An 18,379-nucleotide genomic window follows, 5' to 3' on the forward strand; every position below is an offset into this window, starting at 1 on the left:
TGCGCTGTGTCAGTTGATGCCACTTGCTCCTTAGAGCTATTGAATTCTGAGACGTCCAGTGTTGATCCAACTACTGGTGGAGACGTCAGTTTTTCAGACAGGCTGTTCTGAAAGTTTCCTTGCAATTCTCTTTGAAACTTGGAAACACTTTCCTCCGTGGAAACAGTGTTGTAAGTGGTGGTTACATATCTTCTATCTATGTATCTCATGTATACATACTGTGTCTCTTGTTGGAATGTGAGCTCCTAGTAGACAGGCACTGTCCTCGCCACCTTTTGAATTGCCAGTGGTTGGCACAATGTCTGGCACATGGGAAATGCTTAATAAATAAATCATGGCCTGGTTACTTTCCTGTGTCAGCCTATCAAAACCTCCCCATTGAATCTAAAATGTAGCCAGGAGACAGTGAGTGGATGGTCCTGGAGTGGGGATAGGCAAGAGGAGGATGCTGGTAGGGGCTTCTTCTCTCCTTTGGGCATCAGGGCTGGCTCTTGGCCACCTTCTCACCTCCCATTCTATGTGCTTTTCTTACCAGGCCTCTCCAGATGGCCAGTGTCTTAGTGCTGATATCCTAAACTCTCCACTGACCCTTCTACTCACTCCTTTCCTTATCCTCCAGGGTACTCCATGGGCCCAAATTTTTGCTCTCTTTTCCTTCTAGATCACAACTCTTGACTTGTTAGTACAGCAGGTCTTAGGTTGAATATTAGGTAAAAAGCAACCTCCTTGAATTGATGTCACATTGTGTATGACCCAGTGGCTTCTTTACCCCCAGAGAGGTATTTTGGAAAAAGAATACTTGTTAACTCAAATGAATCTCTTGTTTCAGGCAATGAAGTAGAAATTCAGGCACCCCAGGGGATATTTTAGGCAAAATTACCCTGCCTGGGGTCTTATTAGCTCTCCTTCCCAGCTCCTTTTCCACCTCTACTTAGCCAAAGGGAGGTTTTTCACGATAATAGCTTGGACAGCTTTTGGGGTGGGTTGTGTGCCATTAGTCCCTGTTAGGTGACGGTAAACCTGGGCCTGGCTGTGGTTGTCATAAATGCAAGTATTGAAGGGACCTGATGTCTTCAGGTAGAAAATGGAGGTAACCGCTGCGTCAGTGCAGGGCCAGGAGTTCCACTTGTTGGCATCTCATCGGGGCAGAAAGGTCTTGGGACTTGAAGCTGATTGACGTTGCTGAAGAAAGCACCTGAATGTCGACTGGCTGAGAAATGGCACCAGAAGGGGTGGGATTCCACATCCTGAAGAGTGGTCGTCTTCATCTAGGAATTTCCTCCTGTTGGGCTTGAATTCAGAACATCTGGTGAGCAGATTTGTTTGGGTAGAGAGAGAACGACAAGGAATAAAAATAGTGCTTGCCACCATCTGGGAGTGGCCTCATCTCTTTAGCCAGAGGATTTTCTCTAGGTCAGGAGGGTTTTTAAAATTTCAATTTTAAAGTAAAATTATGAGCTTGAGATAGTTTAGGAAGTGGGAAAACAGTTGGGAAGTTTGCCACTTTTATTTACTAGTTAGGTAGTATTATCTCATTGCTTTTGCTCTGTGTGTGTGTGTGCACGCGCGCGCTCGCGCGTGCGCGCGTGCGTGCATGCATGTGCGTGCGTGCCATGGGTGTATGTGTGTAAGTCATTTCTTCAGGTGACTCCAAGCCTTCTTGAGAGCTCAGCCAGCTGAGTGAACATTGGCCTGGGAGTGTGAGGCCCCAGGATGAACTCTGGCAGCTGAGCTCAGTTCGCAGAGCCTGAGTCTGGAGGCCTGACCCCCAGGAGGTGATTATTAGCACATTAGCTGTGATGGCAGAGGAGGACATTTGTTAGCATTTCTTGATGGAGACCCAGGTCATAAAAGTGGTGGAGAGTGGGATCCCCCTAAGAAGACCTCCAGTCTTGGAAGTATTGATGAGTGATATGGTGTCTGTTACGTGGGAGAAAGCATATTAGAAGTTTGGGGCTTTAATAGAGGGTTTGAATGAATATCATTAATTAAGTTATTTTGTTTGGAATGATTTGGTTATTATAAAAATATACTGGAGACTTACTACAGATGTTTTTGATTCATAGGATTAATTTTAAAAATCACTTTCATTTTTTCGGTGTGTGTTTACATCAGTGATTTCTTCTGTTTTGTCCCTTGTAATAAAGAATTAAGTAGAGGTGGTGAGCACACACAGTGGGCCAGGTCTGACAGTGCATCAACATTTCTCATTTGTAGTGACCCACTTTCCTCCTGAAAGGAGATGTGTTTCTCCATCTCTTTTCTGGGCCCATGAGTGGTGAGTGCAGTGAATCGGAGTTCAGCGGCATGTCAGTTGTTTTTGTTTAAGTAACTGATCTATGTTATTTGCCTGGCTCTGTTCACTTCACTGCATTTGTTCATATGAGTGGTCCCAAGCTCCTCTCAATTCCTCATAGCTGTTGTTTCTTTATGGCTCAATTCTATTCCATAACATGAATGGACCTTAAGTGAGTGACCCTCAGTATCCTGGTTCATGGGCTTTAGACCTGGAAGGCACCTTAGAGATAATCAAGGCCCCAAAGGAGAACTGGCCTCATCCAAAGGTCTCCAAGGCAGGAAGTGGCCTAGCAGCGCTGTTGACTCCTGACAGGCCCCTCATTGGGCCTCAAAGGAGAGTGGCCGAGACTGGACACAGTAATGGAGCCGGGTTTCTGAGTTCCTGAAGGTGTTGCTGTTGTACCAGAATAAAAGCAGTTAGGACTTGTCTTAGCCATGGTGTAAATGGAATGATTCAAAAATATGTAGGTGCACCAGGGAGCAAAATAAATGGTAAGTGGAGCCCTTTACATTTAGTCTTCAGTTTGAAAAAAATGTATATTAACTTTAATAAGTTCATCACAAAATGTCCTGCTCTGAGTCCTGAAGTGGTCTCATTATCTGAATTCAAAGTGTATTATTTCCTTTGGGCTGCAACTAATTATTACCATGTTTTATGTAATTATAACTTTGAATTCTAATTGGGAATTGGAATATATGTGACTACTTCAGGGGCCTCATTATCCACACTAATTGACACTCAGCTGTATTTTTCTAGATTTTATTTCCATTACTATTTATATAATTGTAAGTGTGTGTATCACCTTTTTTTGCCTTCGAATCATTTCATACACATAGGTCTCTAAATAGGTCATGTTTGTCATTACTTTCAAGTTAAGTCAGTAAGCATTTGTTAAATACCTACTACGGCGTTATGTTAAGTGCTGGGGATATAAGGAAAAGCTGAAAACAGCTCCTCCACTCTGAAAGCTCCTAGTCTAATGGGGGAGACAGTGGGCAGACACCTGGACAGAGAATATCAAGGCATTTAGGGTTAGTCACCAGAGGGAAGGTGCTAGCATGAGGGTGATTGAGAAAAGCCGCCTCCTGTAGAAGGCGGGCTTTTAGTTGGGACTGGAAGGGGAGGCAGAGATGAGCTGGGAAGGGACAGCGGCCCAGGCAGGCGGGATCGAGGGTGGGACAGGCTTTCCTCACTCTGAGGCTTGGCAAATTTTTGTTGTTGCAGATAATACTGCTGTGAATAATAAGGATGATAGGGAAATTTATATAGAGAGCATCTGGGGGGTTATAAAATCGGTTATAACAGCTGAGGTAGGCGGGCTCTCCACTTCCCATTTTACAGAGGCTATGAATATAACTTTAAGTGACTTTCCCAGGGTCACATAAACCAGGAGAAGCTAAGATCCCCCCATCAGTAAGCTTGTTAGGAGCATAATAGGACAGGCATTTTTGAGTATTTGCTGTGCATTTTGACATCAAATGAAGTCACTAGTCAACAAGTGTTGATTTAGCATGTGCTTAATGGCCTACTCTTCACTTTCCTGTAGAGACACAGACATATTCTTTGGTTTCCAAAGCAGCTTGACTCGTTAAGCTTCTGGGGTTTGTGTGCTGACCTCACATCCTCTGTTTTGACTCCAATCTTCCCCTCTGGAAACAGGAAAGCTAGTGGTTGGTTGGTCGTTGTGGTCCCTACACTAGTTAAAATGTGAATTGGACAAAGAGACACACCCAGGTTTGAATATTTGAATTAGTCTTTCCAAGATCATGGCTGGCATTGCTATGTTGCATTTTGCAGACATGATCTTACTTGAATCTCACAGTAGCCTTGGAGAAGAGAAACCCTGCAGAGGAGGGAAGTGAGTGTTGGAGGTTTTGGAGAGATGGCCATCTCGGCCTTGCAAGGTTTTAAAAAAGTCTTTTATTATGACCTTACATATCAACAAATGTGAACATTCCAGTACACAAGAGAACCCCAAAGAGGAGTGTATACGAAACTTGGATGTCCCTCTTAAATGTTAAATTTAGCATGGTAATAACAAAATAACCTATTTGTATGTATACTCTGGGAAAGTGGTAGGAGAGGCCACTTTGAGCTGATGAGATCAGGGAGGATTCAGGGAGGAGATAGACTTGGCCTTGGGGGTGGAGACCAATGTTTTCCCCAGGGAGAGGTGTGGCAAGTACACCTTCTGGATGTCAGTGAAGCCCTGTCCATGCTTGGAGGTGCAGTGGCCCAGGAAGACCTAGGGAACACCTGATGACAATCCTGGTTGTCTGGAAAGGTGGTTCAGCCTGACCAGATTGTGGTGGGCCTCAGAGACCACCTGCTCAAAGGCTAAGGGGTTGGCATATTATTTCATTGGCAGTTGGGGAATCACTGAATCTCTTGGGTGAGGAGGTGAGCTGGTCAGAGCTGTTCCTTTGGAAGGTTGCTGTGGCAGCAAGGACTGGGTGCCCGTGATGTGGACAGCTGTGAGGCCAGAGAGGATTATGGGAGGACGGGTCCTAGTCTGGGTCTGGAGGCAGGAGTACCGAGTCCAGGCATATCACAAAGCTTGGTGACTTTGGTTAAGGTACACATAGACATAATCTTCATTAGCTAAGGACTCCAGCTAATAGTAGCAGCTCCAGGCTCTTGGCCTTATTTTTCATCCATCTGCCTTATGGGTTGTTGTGATAAATGCTTGTGGTGAAATCAGAAATCGTAATTATGTAATAGACATGAAAGAAATTTAAACAGCGAATGTCCAGACAGCGAGTTCCAGATAGTATAATTTGCTAAGTATGCATGTCGCCATTCTCCGAATTGCTTAACTTAATAAATTGATGATGCAGATGGCTTTCTGTGGAGGAGGTGAGTGGCTGCTGCTGCATCGCTCTGGCCTCATTGCATGTGCCTTGGAGAGCAACAGCCAGCAGGCTGTCTTAGCAGGTCACCTAAGAAGCCAGGGCTGTCTCTTGCGGAGACTTGTATCTTGGCCTTTCCATCCCAATTTTTCTAAGTGTGGAGGTAGAGAAGAGGGCAATGTTGGATGTTCAGGTGTCAAGAAAGAGTCCTAAAGTGGAGCTGGGGTAGAAATCAGCATTGCTTCCCTTTCTATGGGAGGAAAGGAGGACAGTATGTACATGAATGAGTTTGGGCTTTATACCTAGTAAGGGCTTGATAAATGCTAGTGTAAAGAGTCTTTGAACTTGGGTTGCCAAAGTTTGTTCTTAGAATTCGAGTTACTGAGGGAGAGTGTTTGAATTGCCACACATGTTTGCGTTTCCCTGGCCTTCCATAGGGGAGGCCCAAGTCCATCTAATACTGTTGACTAATATATGAGCTGACATGCAGTTAAAGCATAATAATTAACCCCACAACCACTTTTATAGAAGCCTTCAGGTTTATGGAGTGCTCTCCTTTCAGGACCCCTGTGCAAAACTTCTCCCCATTATATAGATCAGGATACTAAGGCTCCAAAGTGAAGTGACTTGCCTCCACGGTCATGGAAGAGGCAGGGTTTGGGATCCTGTGCCAGGACTTCTGTTCCCCTATAGTCCCACTCCCCCTGCCTTGTGCGGGAGGGTGACTATGAGGGAGGAGCTATGAGCGACCTGGGCCCACACCTTCCCTGAACATGGGTTGGATTTTTACAGGACTGTGTGTTTTCAAAAAGCTTCAGAGCGATGAATCATTTTTACTTGGTTTCTTTGTTCCGATTGTCTTTTGTTTCCCATGAATGATTTAGAAGCTGCTCTAAGTTTCTGAACTGAAATATTTATAATTCTCACTTCTGCTATTCCCTGGGTCTTCCCTCTCCCCCTTTGAAATATGATATTTGAGTATTTAATCAGGAATAGGGGGATATCTAGGACAGTTTGGCTTTCATTAGGAAAAGCTTGTGTTCACTAAGTTGTAAAAAGACTTCACTTTTTACAAGAAGGAAGTCAACCACGATCACACTGAAATATCTCCTGCCTTTGAGGAAACCGATGTTGACGTTCTTGGCCCTTTCCTAAGCACAGTGGGATGACAGGAAAGTACCGGGCACTGTGCCTCCCCCAGCAGGCCTCTGGGATCAGGTCAGGCAGCCCTTTTTGGGGCAATCTGACTCAACCATGCTAGCTTCTTGGGGCAGAATTGCCATATCAAAATCATTTTTCAACTACCTATTTAAGGTGAGGGTCTAGACCTGTGTGATGTCATGGGTATGCAGAGCTCCAACTCCCTCCAGGGCAGCTTTGGTATCTTCTCTGCACCGTGGCGAGGCCTAGGGAGTTGTCTTAGAGTGCTCAGAGTTCAGTGTCTTGTTCAGGGTCACACAGCCAGGTTGTGGAATTTGAACCCAGGTCTTCTGGCTTTAGGCCTCTCTGCACTGCACTCCCTACCTGCTGGGGATACTTTGATTTGGCAGTGATTTAGGGAAGGAAAGGGGATCTTTGGAAAGTAAATTGTGAGTCAGCATGTCTGGTTGGAGAAACAGAAATAAGTTGTGTGGAACAGCAGCGTGGTTGCGTATGCTACATCGTTGTGTGGGGCAGGACAGTAAACTCCAATTGCTCTTTGGCTTCTTTGCTCGGCTGCGTGTGCATGTGGAGATGCTGTTCAGAGCCATTCTCTAGCTCCATCTCAGAAGTGGTTCATTTTCTGTGGGTAAGGAAGGGAAAATGAAAACTGCCCGGTTTCTGCATACTTCAGTACTTGGTTGAGCTCTGATGAACCAAATATGTTGCCGTTCAGCATCCAGGAGACCTACGAGTGGAGGACAAGTAGCACTTTTTGGGTCTCCTATTTCAAGGCTTAATTACGAGGCTTTCACTTTGCCCTCAAGTCAGAGTTTAGATTTGTTTTTAAAGGGCCATTTCATGAGTTTTGGATGTATTTAACTATTTTCTTTGGATGAAGAAAAATCAGTTATTTCAGAATACTTGACAGACTTCACAGTACTTTTTTAAAAGCTGCATTTTTCAGTAACTTAAATGACTTATTTCTTTTATTAATTTGAGTGTACAGAATTTAAAATAATTGGTTAGCACAAAAGGTGTTATTTTATATTTGGTTAAGGTTAACTGCTTGTTTAAAGAAGATAGTGAAAAGGATGAAAAAAGATGTAGGGGCTTGCTTAGGTTTTAACATAACTTTTCTTAAAATCCTTTAAAATTTTTAGGTGGTTTAATTGGGTAGATTTTAAAGTAAATTAAAAGTTCAATTCATGATTTAAATTCATGAGTCGCTCAAGAAGCATATATAAATATGGGGGTAATTCCGATGGGGGGGGATGTATCATCACCTGTTTGGTTTGAAGTAGTCTTGAAATAAAAATGGAGGATTACCATGACATTTTTCCTAATTTCCATAATCAAAAGCCTCTCTTGAATGTGTTGCTTCAAAAATTAAACTTTGAGTTTTTCCGTATTTTAGATTAAATAAGATTCTGACTCAGGTGGCCGTTCAGCGGAAGAAGCAGTTTGTTGAGAGAGCTCACAGTTACTGGTTACTAAAAAGACTGTCTAGGAACGGCGTGCCCTTGTTACGGAGGCTGCAGTCCAGCTCCCAGTCCCAGAGAAACACACAACAGGTATGTGGCACTTCTTTCTCTAATGAAAAGAAAGCATTCAAGCCCATCAGTTTGTAAATGTCTTTTCTGTCATGTCCCCACCCACCTCCACAAAACTCAGCGTCCAAGTCAGGGGTGGCCTGGGGTTTGCTTCTTAAAATGTAGAAAATTGACATTTGGACTTATCCCACATTTCCTCATTTTGATAAAGTTCAGTTACAGAGGAACCTTTTGGTGGAAGCCTTGGACGTGTAGTTAATGTGATAATCTGCCTCCCAGCTCCCAGTGAAGCACACTGATTTTTAAACTAGCATTGAACAGTAAGTTGGAAGAGTTGGAAAATGTTTGTCTCTCCATGTTGCCACCTGAGCTTGTTAAAAATCCGGAAACGTTTTGGTCCCTTTGTGCTCCATCCAGATAGGACCTGGTAACTGGCTTGCTCTTCCTCCCCATTTGGTGGATTTTTAGATTAAATTGCTTAGTGCCCCACCTCTGCCTGCTTCTTCATTACTGGAACATTTCCTGCCAGGAGGTCACAGATGGGAGGGATGGAAAGAAAGGGGAATAACTTCTGCATTTGTGTATCGGGATACTCCCCAGCCTCCAAATAGACCCTGTGCTTGCTTCCCTAAATTGCCCAAGAAGGACCTAAGCCCTCGGGCCCCTCCTGCACCTGCTCAGAAAGTGTAGACAAGAAGGGCTTTGTCATCCTGAAGATCAGGTAGAGTGCCTTTCCCAAAGATAGCCAGTGCACCAGGAAGACCAGGACTGTCTTTTAGGTTAAGCTACGTTAGATGGGGCTGAGGCAGATGTTGGTCAGAGATTTAGGAGAGATTTTGATTTGGTGTGTTCAGACCTCTGCCCAGCTGATGCCTTCTCCACGGTGACTTTGCTGGTGCTGCCCCCTCCCCCCATGCCTTCTGACCTTGCATGTATTCTGTATATACTGACTGATGGATGCTGCCGCTCGCACTGCATGGCCATTCCCCCAGGAGCTGCCCCAGGACACCATTAAGCTTGGTCTTGCCGTCATCATGCATCTTACTGGATCACCCACAGCCTGCTTTTTATTCATGCACATGGCTTCGTATGTGATGTATAGTGTTGGGGGTTCAAAGAGAGGCTTAGTTCTAAATGAACTGAAAGGCTCTGATCTTCCTCAAGCAGGTCTGCTCAGTTTGTGCCCCTGTGGTTTACACCCCTCCTCTCCCTGGCCTAGTTCAATGATGCCAGGACCTGGTCCTCTCTCTCTTAGCAGGTGTTGAGGGGCCCAAGACGCTGAAAGCTTTGTTTGGGTTTTCTTTTCGGCATCCTGGAAGCCTCTTTTTTGGGGAGGGTATTTGTTGTTACTGTCTTCACAGGAATGTCCTGTTGTATGTCCCATGTGCCCATCAGAGTATAATTTTAATCGTGTCAGCGCACAATAACCTCGAGGCCGTGCAGCCTTTGGGAAAGAGGTCTGGAGGAGGGGGCTGCCTATGCAAGCCGTGAGTCTGGGAGCCAGGCAGCCACTTCAACCACGAGTCCTGTCTTCATATTATAAAATCTGGACAATAATTCTTGTGCCATCTCCGTCATGGGATTATTGTGAGCAGTCAGGGAAGACTGTGGCGGAAGTTTATCAGTCTGTGGCAGTTCCCTAAGGCACATGGAAGTAAAATGGCTTGCCCACCATCGCAGCCCTAAGAAGTGTCAAAGGTTAGACTGAGCCCAGTTTTTCTTGATGCTAAGCTGTCTAGCCCTCTGTCTACATGAGAAAGGGGCTTTGGAACCCTTCCTGCTTCTCTCTATATCTAGAAAATAGAAGTGAGGGTAGAGTGTCTACCCAGGTCTCTTTCAGCTGTCCTTTCCTACTGTTTGCAAGCTGGGGGGAGGCATTTTAAATGCTTTTAACATGTAGACTTCAGTTTGAATTTCTTGATGCCCACTTGGCATTTTCTGCCAGCACGCAAGTTGGATGAATTCTGATCAAGATATGACCCGTGGAAGTGCTTTGTGAACCTAAAGCACTGTATAAATGCCACCTAATCTTAAAAGTGCTTCAGCTTGTAATGTAAAATTTCAAGTTCTTGGTTTGACTTAATTCATTAATGTCTCATTTCATGGTTCTCGTCATCTGCTCTGACAACTTGTGCATATCCATCTTTTAGATATACATGCTCATACCAGTGTGGCTGAATTTGGGTTTTTTTTTTTTTTACTATTGAAGAAAAAATTACAAGTTAAAACTAGGTTAAAAAATTTGTATAATAATTTTTAAAAGCTGTGTGCTAGAATTAAGGCTTTGGCACAAGATGGGTTGCTAATGATGACCTGTGTTTTCAGAGCGCTCAGCGGTTCACAAAGGGCTCTTGGTCTATTTTCTCATTAGTACTTAACTCACAGCAGCCTGACAGGGGCTTAGGAAAGACTTGGGTGTGAATCCTGACTACCCTCTCCCTGCCAGGGCAGAGCACAGACTTGGGCTGACCCTGAGTCTTCCTCATCTCCTAAGGAGATGGAGCAGGTGGTGGTGGGGGCGGGGGGCGTGGAACAGTAGATTTGTTCTGTCTTCCTCGGAGGGCAGCATGTGGGAAATTTGAAAGGCCTTAGAGATGGAACTGATAATTATTATAATAATTCATTTTAAGATGTTTGAATTTAGTAGAGGTCGCTCAGGATCAGGGAATGTAGCTGGATTAAAAAGCATTTGAAAGCATTCTTGTCAGCTTGGGAAATTGTGAATAGCTCATAGCAAATCATGACTTAATTAAAATGGTGCCGGCCCAAGCTGAAGGAGGAAGGGAGCTTGAAGTGGGAGAAGGCTTGCTGGCTGGCTGGGGGAAGACCTCTGCTACTGGGGCCTGGAGAGGAGAAGCTGAGCTGGTCTGACTTCGTTGGCTGCTTTCTTGGTGCCTTTTCTTTGCTCGGTTTCCTCATTTGTGAAATAAGAGGCTCTGATGGTTTTTCTTTAAGGTTCCTCTATGGGGCCTTTGGGGGAAGGAGTTTAATAGTTGGTGGTTCCATTGCCTTTGGATAATACAGGAATATCAAAGTGGGGAACCCGAGCTCAAGATACGCATGCAGAGGTTCTGTGGAGAATGGAGACAAAGCTGAGCGGTTGCTTTGGGAGGATTTGCTTTGTTTGCTTTTTAAGAATAAAATCACAGACATTCATTTTTCTACTGTAATTGGAAATAAGCCCCGAGAATATACACATGCTACCATAAGCTATATCATGTCAAGTTGTTCATTGTGGAGACTGCAGTGTGTAGCCACAGTTTAGCTTGTTGTTAGGTGGCTCCTGTTTGCTTGGGTGCCCAGGAAATGAGTTAACGAGCTGACATGAGACCAAAGGGTCAGAGCCAGGACAGGGCACTGGCCCAGTGCTTCTCATGTGTGGGGTCAGAAGACTGGGCCTGTCCTGCCTTTCCCGCGTTGGTCACCCTGGAGGAGCTAGCTGATGGCCCTGAATTTCAGGCAGCTAATTAAAGAATGCGTTAGGTTTGTTGTGATGTATGAGTGTCTTAATCTGAACTGCATGTGGAATCTTCCCGAGTTGGAAGGAGGGGTGACGTATGGGGAGATGTATGGATTGGGGCCAGAGATTTAACAGACCAGAAATCAATTATTCACTTCCTGACTGGTTTCAAAGTTCATCATCCTCCTCTGCTTGAACATTGGCGCTGATGGTGCTACTTGACAATCAGCATCTTTCATTTAGGATAAATCTGGTTTTTAGGAAGCTTTTTCTTATAACATCAACAGTTTGTGCTGAAGAAGACGCATATTTTAGTGGAGATATCGTTTCTGCCCTAAAGAAGATTACAGTTTGGTGAGATGAAAACTGCAGATTTTGATGATAGACATTGTTACTTGGTGAGTTAGCAAGGGACCAAGTGCTCTGTAATGTCTTAGGGCCCTCTAGGGGCTTTGTGCTGGCGTCCTAGGGAAAGTGGCAGTGGAGGTTGGTTTGAAAAGATGATGTTAATACTTTGAGGGAAGGGGGAGGTGGCATCCCAGGCCCTTGTGGCAGCAGAAGGCGTGTTTAGGGAACTGAGATGATATTTGGAGTCAAGGCCAGAAGGAGAGGACAGTACCACACTGGGAGGGCCTTAAGGGCAAAGGCAGGTGGACTGTATGCTGCCGAGTTAGAGCAGCAGGGGCTGGTGCTGACCAGGTAAGGTCCTTTTGTGAGTGGGATGAAGGATGAATGATTCACTCACTTGTGTAGGCAGAGGATTTGAACCCCAGCTCTGCTGCGTAACCTGGGTTGAGCTACTTCATTCAGTCAGCAAGCATTCATTAAGCACTTGCTGTGTATCAGGGACTGTGCTAAGTGCTGGGCATATAAAGAAGGGCAAAACCAGCCCATGTCCTCCAGGAGCTTCCATTCTGATGGGGAAGACAGCCCACAGACAGCTCTGGATAGTACATGGTGCAGAGGCCTTCCTTGGGGGAAGGCAGTAGCAGCCCTGGCCCTGGGAATGGGAAGGGCTTCCTGGAGAAGGCGGGATGGGAGCTGAGACTTGAAGGAGGCCGAGAGGTGGCGATGAGCTTGAGCAGACTAGGCCTCGGGGGCCAGCGAAGATGGGGAGGTTGGGTTTTGTTTGAGGAACAGCAAGAAGCTCATGTCTCTGTAATGAGACTAGAAAGGTAGAGAGGGCCCAGCTTGTGAGAGGCTTTAAAAGCTGAATGAGAGATTTTATATTGAGCCCTGCAGGGAAAGTAGGGAGTCTCTAGAGTTGTTTTAATCAGTGTCTTCATCTGAAAAACAGGAGAGTCCCACTGAATGACCTCAGCCCTGCCAGTCCTAGCTCTGTGACCCTTAACCTCAGCCCTGCCAGTTCTAGCTCTGTGACCCTTGACCTCAGCCCTGCCAGTGCTAGCCCTTTGGCCATTTGGAGATTGGCATGGAAGAAGGGGTTGGGGGGGAGGTTGTTCTAGTTTGGTTCTGGTCTTTATACTCTTTTCCTGGAGGAAAACAAATCCCAAAAGGGGGAGGGTTAGGAATCAAGCAACTCTGGCTCTTGATAATAAAGGGTGAAGGCTGTGACTTTCATCACTCTTTGGAGGTGACAGTCAGGAGTGATTTCAAGTCCTCATGACGGAACCCTGCTCCTTCCTGAACAACAGTCCATGGAATTCAATTCAGCAAACCTTCTTGCCCCTCTTAGAGCATATAGTCCTGCTGAGGCTGTAGTGTTAAGTCAGGGGATAGAAGGGTTCAGAACACACAGCCCAGATGAGGTGGTATCTGATAGGCCTGGAAAGAAAGCAGCGATTCTGCCATTTGGGGAGGAGAAGGAGGGAGGAGTACATTCTGGGCATCTGGGGAAGGTGAAGAGCGGGGGAGGGTGGTTTATGCCAATTCATGGAAGTGGGGAGGGATATCTGAGGAGCGCTGAGCCAGGAAGCTGGCTCTGTGAATTCAGACATAAACGAGAGAGTGGAGCCACGTTGAGGAGCAGCTTGGTGTCTCTCCGGTGGTGCTGGTGTTGTCACTGTACTTGTTGGTGACCATATTTCTTATTGATGGGGAGCCACACAAGGTTTTTGAGCATGAGAATGATGTGGTCAGATTTGTGTCTTAGAAGCCTTAAGGATGACAGCCTGGACAAGTGAGGAAGGGGCTGGAAGGGGCCTCAGAGGCTGTCCTCTTTGAGGTCAGAACACTAAGACTGAGCTGAGGGACCTGACGTGCCCAGAGGCCATTCCATTCGTGGGAAGGGGAGTTGGGATTGGGATGCAGGCTCTGTCTGCCCTGCTGCGGTGACCCAAGGCAGCATCAGGGGCCTCTCAGAGATGGCAAGAGCCTTCTTTACCTTGGGCACAGAGTTAGTGATGACTGGCAGCTGCCTCAGAAGGAAAGGGAGAAGGGAGCATCTGAGAGAGAGATCATTAGGGCTCTCTCCATCCGTCAATCTCGGACTTATGGACCTAGAAATGATGACTTGAATGAGGTCACCTGAGGTGAGAATGTGGCTTTGAGGGTTGATCAAGCAGGGGAAACTGAGCCCTAAAGAGAGTAATTCCGACCTCCCCCAGGGCAGTCTTCAGGCTTGACCCCCTCCATCAGTCCACCTTTGGCATTTGTTGTCAGTATGATCTCCATAGATCTGCTAGTGTCACCTCAGTGTTGAGGATGGCCTTGAATCCATATCTCTAAGCCAGGCCGTCTCTCCCCTGGTGTCCAGCCACCAGGTCAAACTCCGTTCATGCATGGTGGCAGTGACCTTCCTTCTGAAGCCTTCTGTGCTTCCTGTCATTCCAGGTCCCCAACCTTTGCCCTGTCCTGTACTGCCATCTGCAGTCAGCCACCTCACCTTCCACGCCTACACATTTCTATTTCATTCCCACTGGACGGCATTGGAACAAAGGTACTGCCTGAGCCAGTGAGGATCAGTGGGCCTTCTGTGAGCCAGCTGGGGGACCTTGCCTCAGCTGTTGCCAAGCCTTGGCCAGCCTCAATTGCCCCATCTGTAGAAAGTCAGGGGTCTGGACTTGGCACTGTTGGCACCATTCCAGTCCTTTCTCTAAGAATGTTGAGCCTGCCACTTGCCTGCTCAGAGACCTGGTGTGGCACTGAGTCAGTGCTGAACTGGAGCCTTGGGCTGTGTCCCAGCAGCCCCTCCTTGAGGAATCTCCTGATGTTTGTGCCTCTTGTAGGCATTTGTTAGTGTTTGCTTTGTGTAGTTGGGCTAGATTGTAAACTCTTCATGACTAGGGCAGGGCCTTGTTTGACTTCATTTTTGGGGCTTCTGCGGGGTCTGGGATAGTGCCTCCCATGCGGTGGAGGACATGTTTGGAGGAGTGAATGAAACAGATTATTAGTCTTTGCTAAAGGCTAAGCAGGACCTAATGAATGAATTTGCTGTAGTCTTTTGTCGGTCACTGGCCCTTGGCCCATCTTAGCCATGTTTACGTAGGCTCCATTTTAGTCCACCATTCTTGCATAGCAGCTACGCATTCAGCCTAGAGCATCTCCCATCTCTCCATTCAGGACAGTTGCACTGACCCGGGTGGAAGGGCTCAGTTGGTAGAGGATTCATGTGCTGCCGACCTTTCCAGTTGCTGTGCATGTTAGGAGAAGAATGGGCTTGATGATGTGCTATTTTCACTCATTGGGGTTGGACAGGCAAGGCAGCATTCCCTCCTCCTGCAGCTCACCTTGTTATCTTTGGCACGCTATTCACATTCTTAATAAGAGTTCAGAGACTTTGTTTCTTATGGGCCAGGGTTGTTGGCCTGTGTGAATCACTGATGTAATCTCAATTCTGCCCCTCCCCTCCTTGGAGGCCATGGTTAAGGGTTAGAGCATTCCCTGCCTCAGCAATCAGGGCCCAGATTGGCCTCACCACTGCCGCCGCCGTGACCTTGGGCCAAGTTCACAATAGACTTAGATCTTAGGTTTTTCCTTTTGTGAAGGTGGGGGTGGTTAATACCTTCCTCCTCCTAGCCTGGTAGATACCTAACATCAGCATTATGAGAATTATTACACAGGCATGCCTTGAGCTCTCAGGTGACTGCAGTTCGAAGGGATCCTTCCTCATGGGTCTGGCAGTCTAGTGGAATTGGTGTTGATGCCAGTAACGCTGCTCTGCTCAGGAACCTGAGACTGGTCCTGAAGCCTTGTGTGCACCTGGGGATGCCCGAGGGTGGAGAGAGGAGAAGACTCCAAGGAGAGAGTGACGCAGCACAAGCTGCTTCTCTTGGTTTGATTGATATCAATCATAGTGGATCAACGTTGTTGTCTCTGTTTACCATCATGGTTTGGTCAGTTCTTTTACTACCCCCAGTAGTGACTTCACGTTGCCTAGTTGGTCCTGTCCTGTCCGGGCCAATAACACTGTAAGGGCCACCTTTTTCTTGTACTATTAATTTTGAGCTCATGCAGAGGTGGAGAAAGCTGTGCCTGATGTTGGTCGTGGGCACCTGGTGCTCTTATTAAAAGAAAGCATTCACTGGAGTTCGGGTGGTGCCAGCCACAGCCAGTCTCACCCTCTCCGGCTAATCTCTTGGGCCTCCCAGGCCATCTCCAGGCTGCAGATGTCTTCGTGGCCAATTGGGGCTTTTGGTTCCAGGTCCATATTGTGCTTTCAGTGACTGCGTGGGAGGGAGGGAGCCCTCCCTGGGAGTGCTGGGCCCACTCAGTAGTCACTGGAGTGACTTTGGGATCCTTGGTTCATGTGCAATCAGCTTGACCTTGAGCCAGACTTCTTGGTTGTTGTCCTTTCCTGATCTCGATTCCCATCCTTGAACTTATACTTACTTGCCAGCTGAGACTCGGACCCTAGCCAGTGTGAGCATTTGGAGCTGGCTTGTATATTGGAGCATCAGAAATTTGTTGTGGCAAATGGCTTTGATGAAGGCCTGGGACCCACTGCTGCTTCAGTAGATAGAGTATTGTGTGACCCCAAGGTGGGAGGAGGATGGAGGCATGCTGCTTCTTTGTCTGGAGTCAGCCCTTGGAGGGGGATGGCTCTAACTCCCCCAGACCTGCCCTTTCCATTGAACTGTTGGTGCTGCTGCTGTTCCATGCCCTTTGAGACTGAACAGTACTGCTCAAACTGAGCACCTGCTTTGTTTGGGGTGCCCGTGGGACTGCCACTCAGTCCATATCATTTAGCTGTGAATTCCTACTGCTTTTACTGGGGGAGGGAGGACACTCAAAAATCTCATTACTGTAACTGTTGAGCCAGATAGGAATCAGTAAAGTAGTGTGTGTTTCCTGTAGGTTAGCCTCTTTCTCAGTGATCTGGAGCTCTTCCTCTGTTGATTGATCTTGACTTTCTCTTGGGGCCCATTTGGCTTCCTTGGGCATCAGGCATGCCTGTGGCTGGTGTTTGGCTCTTGGTGGTTTATTTGATCTGCTAGAAACTCAGCTGAGCCCCCTCCCTGCTCTTCTCTGTGTGAAGGAGAAACCTGGTGCCTGACCTCCCCCCATCCCCATTGGCTGCCCTGGTGCAATCTGCTGAGCACCTTTAGGAAGGGTGTTTGTTGCTCTTGGCAGCCACTTTACGCCCATACCGATTCATGGTCCTCTTTCTAACTTTGCTGTCCTCAATAGCCCATATTCCTTAACACAGGACAGAAAAATTTGAAAAGAAATTTAAATAAGATTTTGAAAAGTGGTTTAGATTGGCGTTAGCCCATGGTCAGAATTCATTTCAGCAAAACTGAAATTCCCATGCCCCAGGCAGAAACTTCCTTACTTCAAACGAAGTGTGAAGCATCAGAATATCTGGGAGGACAGGAGAAAGACTTGAAGCCTTATCAGGAATCCACAACAGCCCGTGTGCAAGATGGCGGGTCTGGTGTCCTGCAGGCCACCGGCTCCCAACTGCCTGCAGGTTCCGGTCACCTCACTGGGATGCTCACATCTCAGAGTTGTAAGGACTGGTTTTCTTTGTGTATAAATGCTATTCATAATTAAAAAACAAACCCAACTAAAACCAACATTTTGAAATGAAAAAAGCTAGGTTTATTTTGCGTCTTCTTCTGAAGTTCTGATTCTTTGGCATTGATTTTCTTTCTTCTTTTCTGTTTCCCTTTCTTATTTCTCTTTTAAAAATGTTTTTCATTAATGTCTTCTGTTTCTCACATCACTATAGTACCCCGTGTATCCTTACACCCCTCCCCCTCCTAGAGAGCCATTATATTTTGGAGAGGAAGAGTCAACCTGCGCCAGTGATGGCTACATTGCAAAAGTCCAGAAAACTGGGCTCTGTGTAACGCCCCCCCCCACCCCCCCCGCCCCCCGGCTGGGCACCTCTTCTCAACTTCTTCTGCTTGGCCTTGACACTTGTTACATTCATTTCTGAGCCGTGGGTGTTCTTGTTGTTGATGTGGTTGTCATCACTGGGCTTTGCTCATCTCCCTCTGCATTAGTTCGTGGAGATATGTCTAGGCTTCTCTATTTCCATCTCGCACATCATTTCTCATAGTGCAGTTGTGTTTCATTACAGTCATGGACTATGGTTTGATTTGCCATTTCCACAGTTGAAGGGCAGCTGCTTTGTTTCCAATTCTTTGCTATCACAAAAAAATTGCTACTATAAACATTTTGGACTATGTGGAGACTTTTTTCCTTATTGATGACTTCCTTGGGATATAAACCCAGTAATGGAGTCCAAGGTTATGGGCATTTTTAGTCATTTATTTGGATAATTCTAAATTGCTTTTCAAAATGGGTGTTCCATTTGACAGCTCCACCAACGTGTCTTAGTGTACCTGTGCTTCCACAACTGTCCTACATGCCTGTTGCCATTTTGGGTCATTTTTGCTGGTTTGTAGGGTGTGAGTTGTAATTTCGGGATGTTTTTGATGTGCGTTTCTCGTGCGTTTCTCTTACGTTTAGGGATTTGGACCATTCTTCCATGTGGCTGTGAGTTCTGGGCAGCTCTTTTGAGAACTGTTTGTTCATATCCTGGAATGACTATTGGTCATATACATGTATGTGTACGTGTTAATTGATAACATATCTTGGATGCTAGCCCTTTGTCAGAGGAATGTGCTGCCACCTCCCTTCTTAGCCAGGTGCATTCATGCTGTCTGGG

At 46.4% G+C, this 18,379-nt stretch overlaps 1 protein-coding gene across 3 annotated transcripts in view; it reads left to right on the forward strand.

Moving 5' to 3' along the window:
• BRD1 (bromodomain containing 1) overlaps positions 1 to 18,379 on the forward strand; it is a 69,787-nt gene that overhangs the window by 10,633 nt on the left and 40,775 nt on the right. For all 3 annotated transcript variants that reach the window (XM_036760127.1, XM_036760128.1, XM_036760129.1), the window contains exon 3: positions 7,706 to 7,862. In XM_036760127.1, coding sequence (XP_036616022.1) covers positions 7,706 to 7,862 — 157 coding nt within the window. The remainder of the gene's footprint in view (positions 1 to 7,705; positions 7,863 to 18,379) is intronic.

The sequence above is a fragment of the Trichosurus vulpecula genome, chromosome 5 (assembly GCF_011100635.1).
Source record: "Trichosurus vulpecula isolate mTriVul1 chromosome 5, mTriVul1.pri, whole genome shotgun sequence".
Lineage (NCBI taxonomy): Eukaryota > Metazoa > Chordata > Mammalia > Diprotodontia > Phalangeridae > Trichosurus > Trichosurus vulpecula.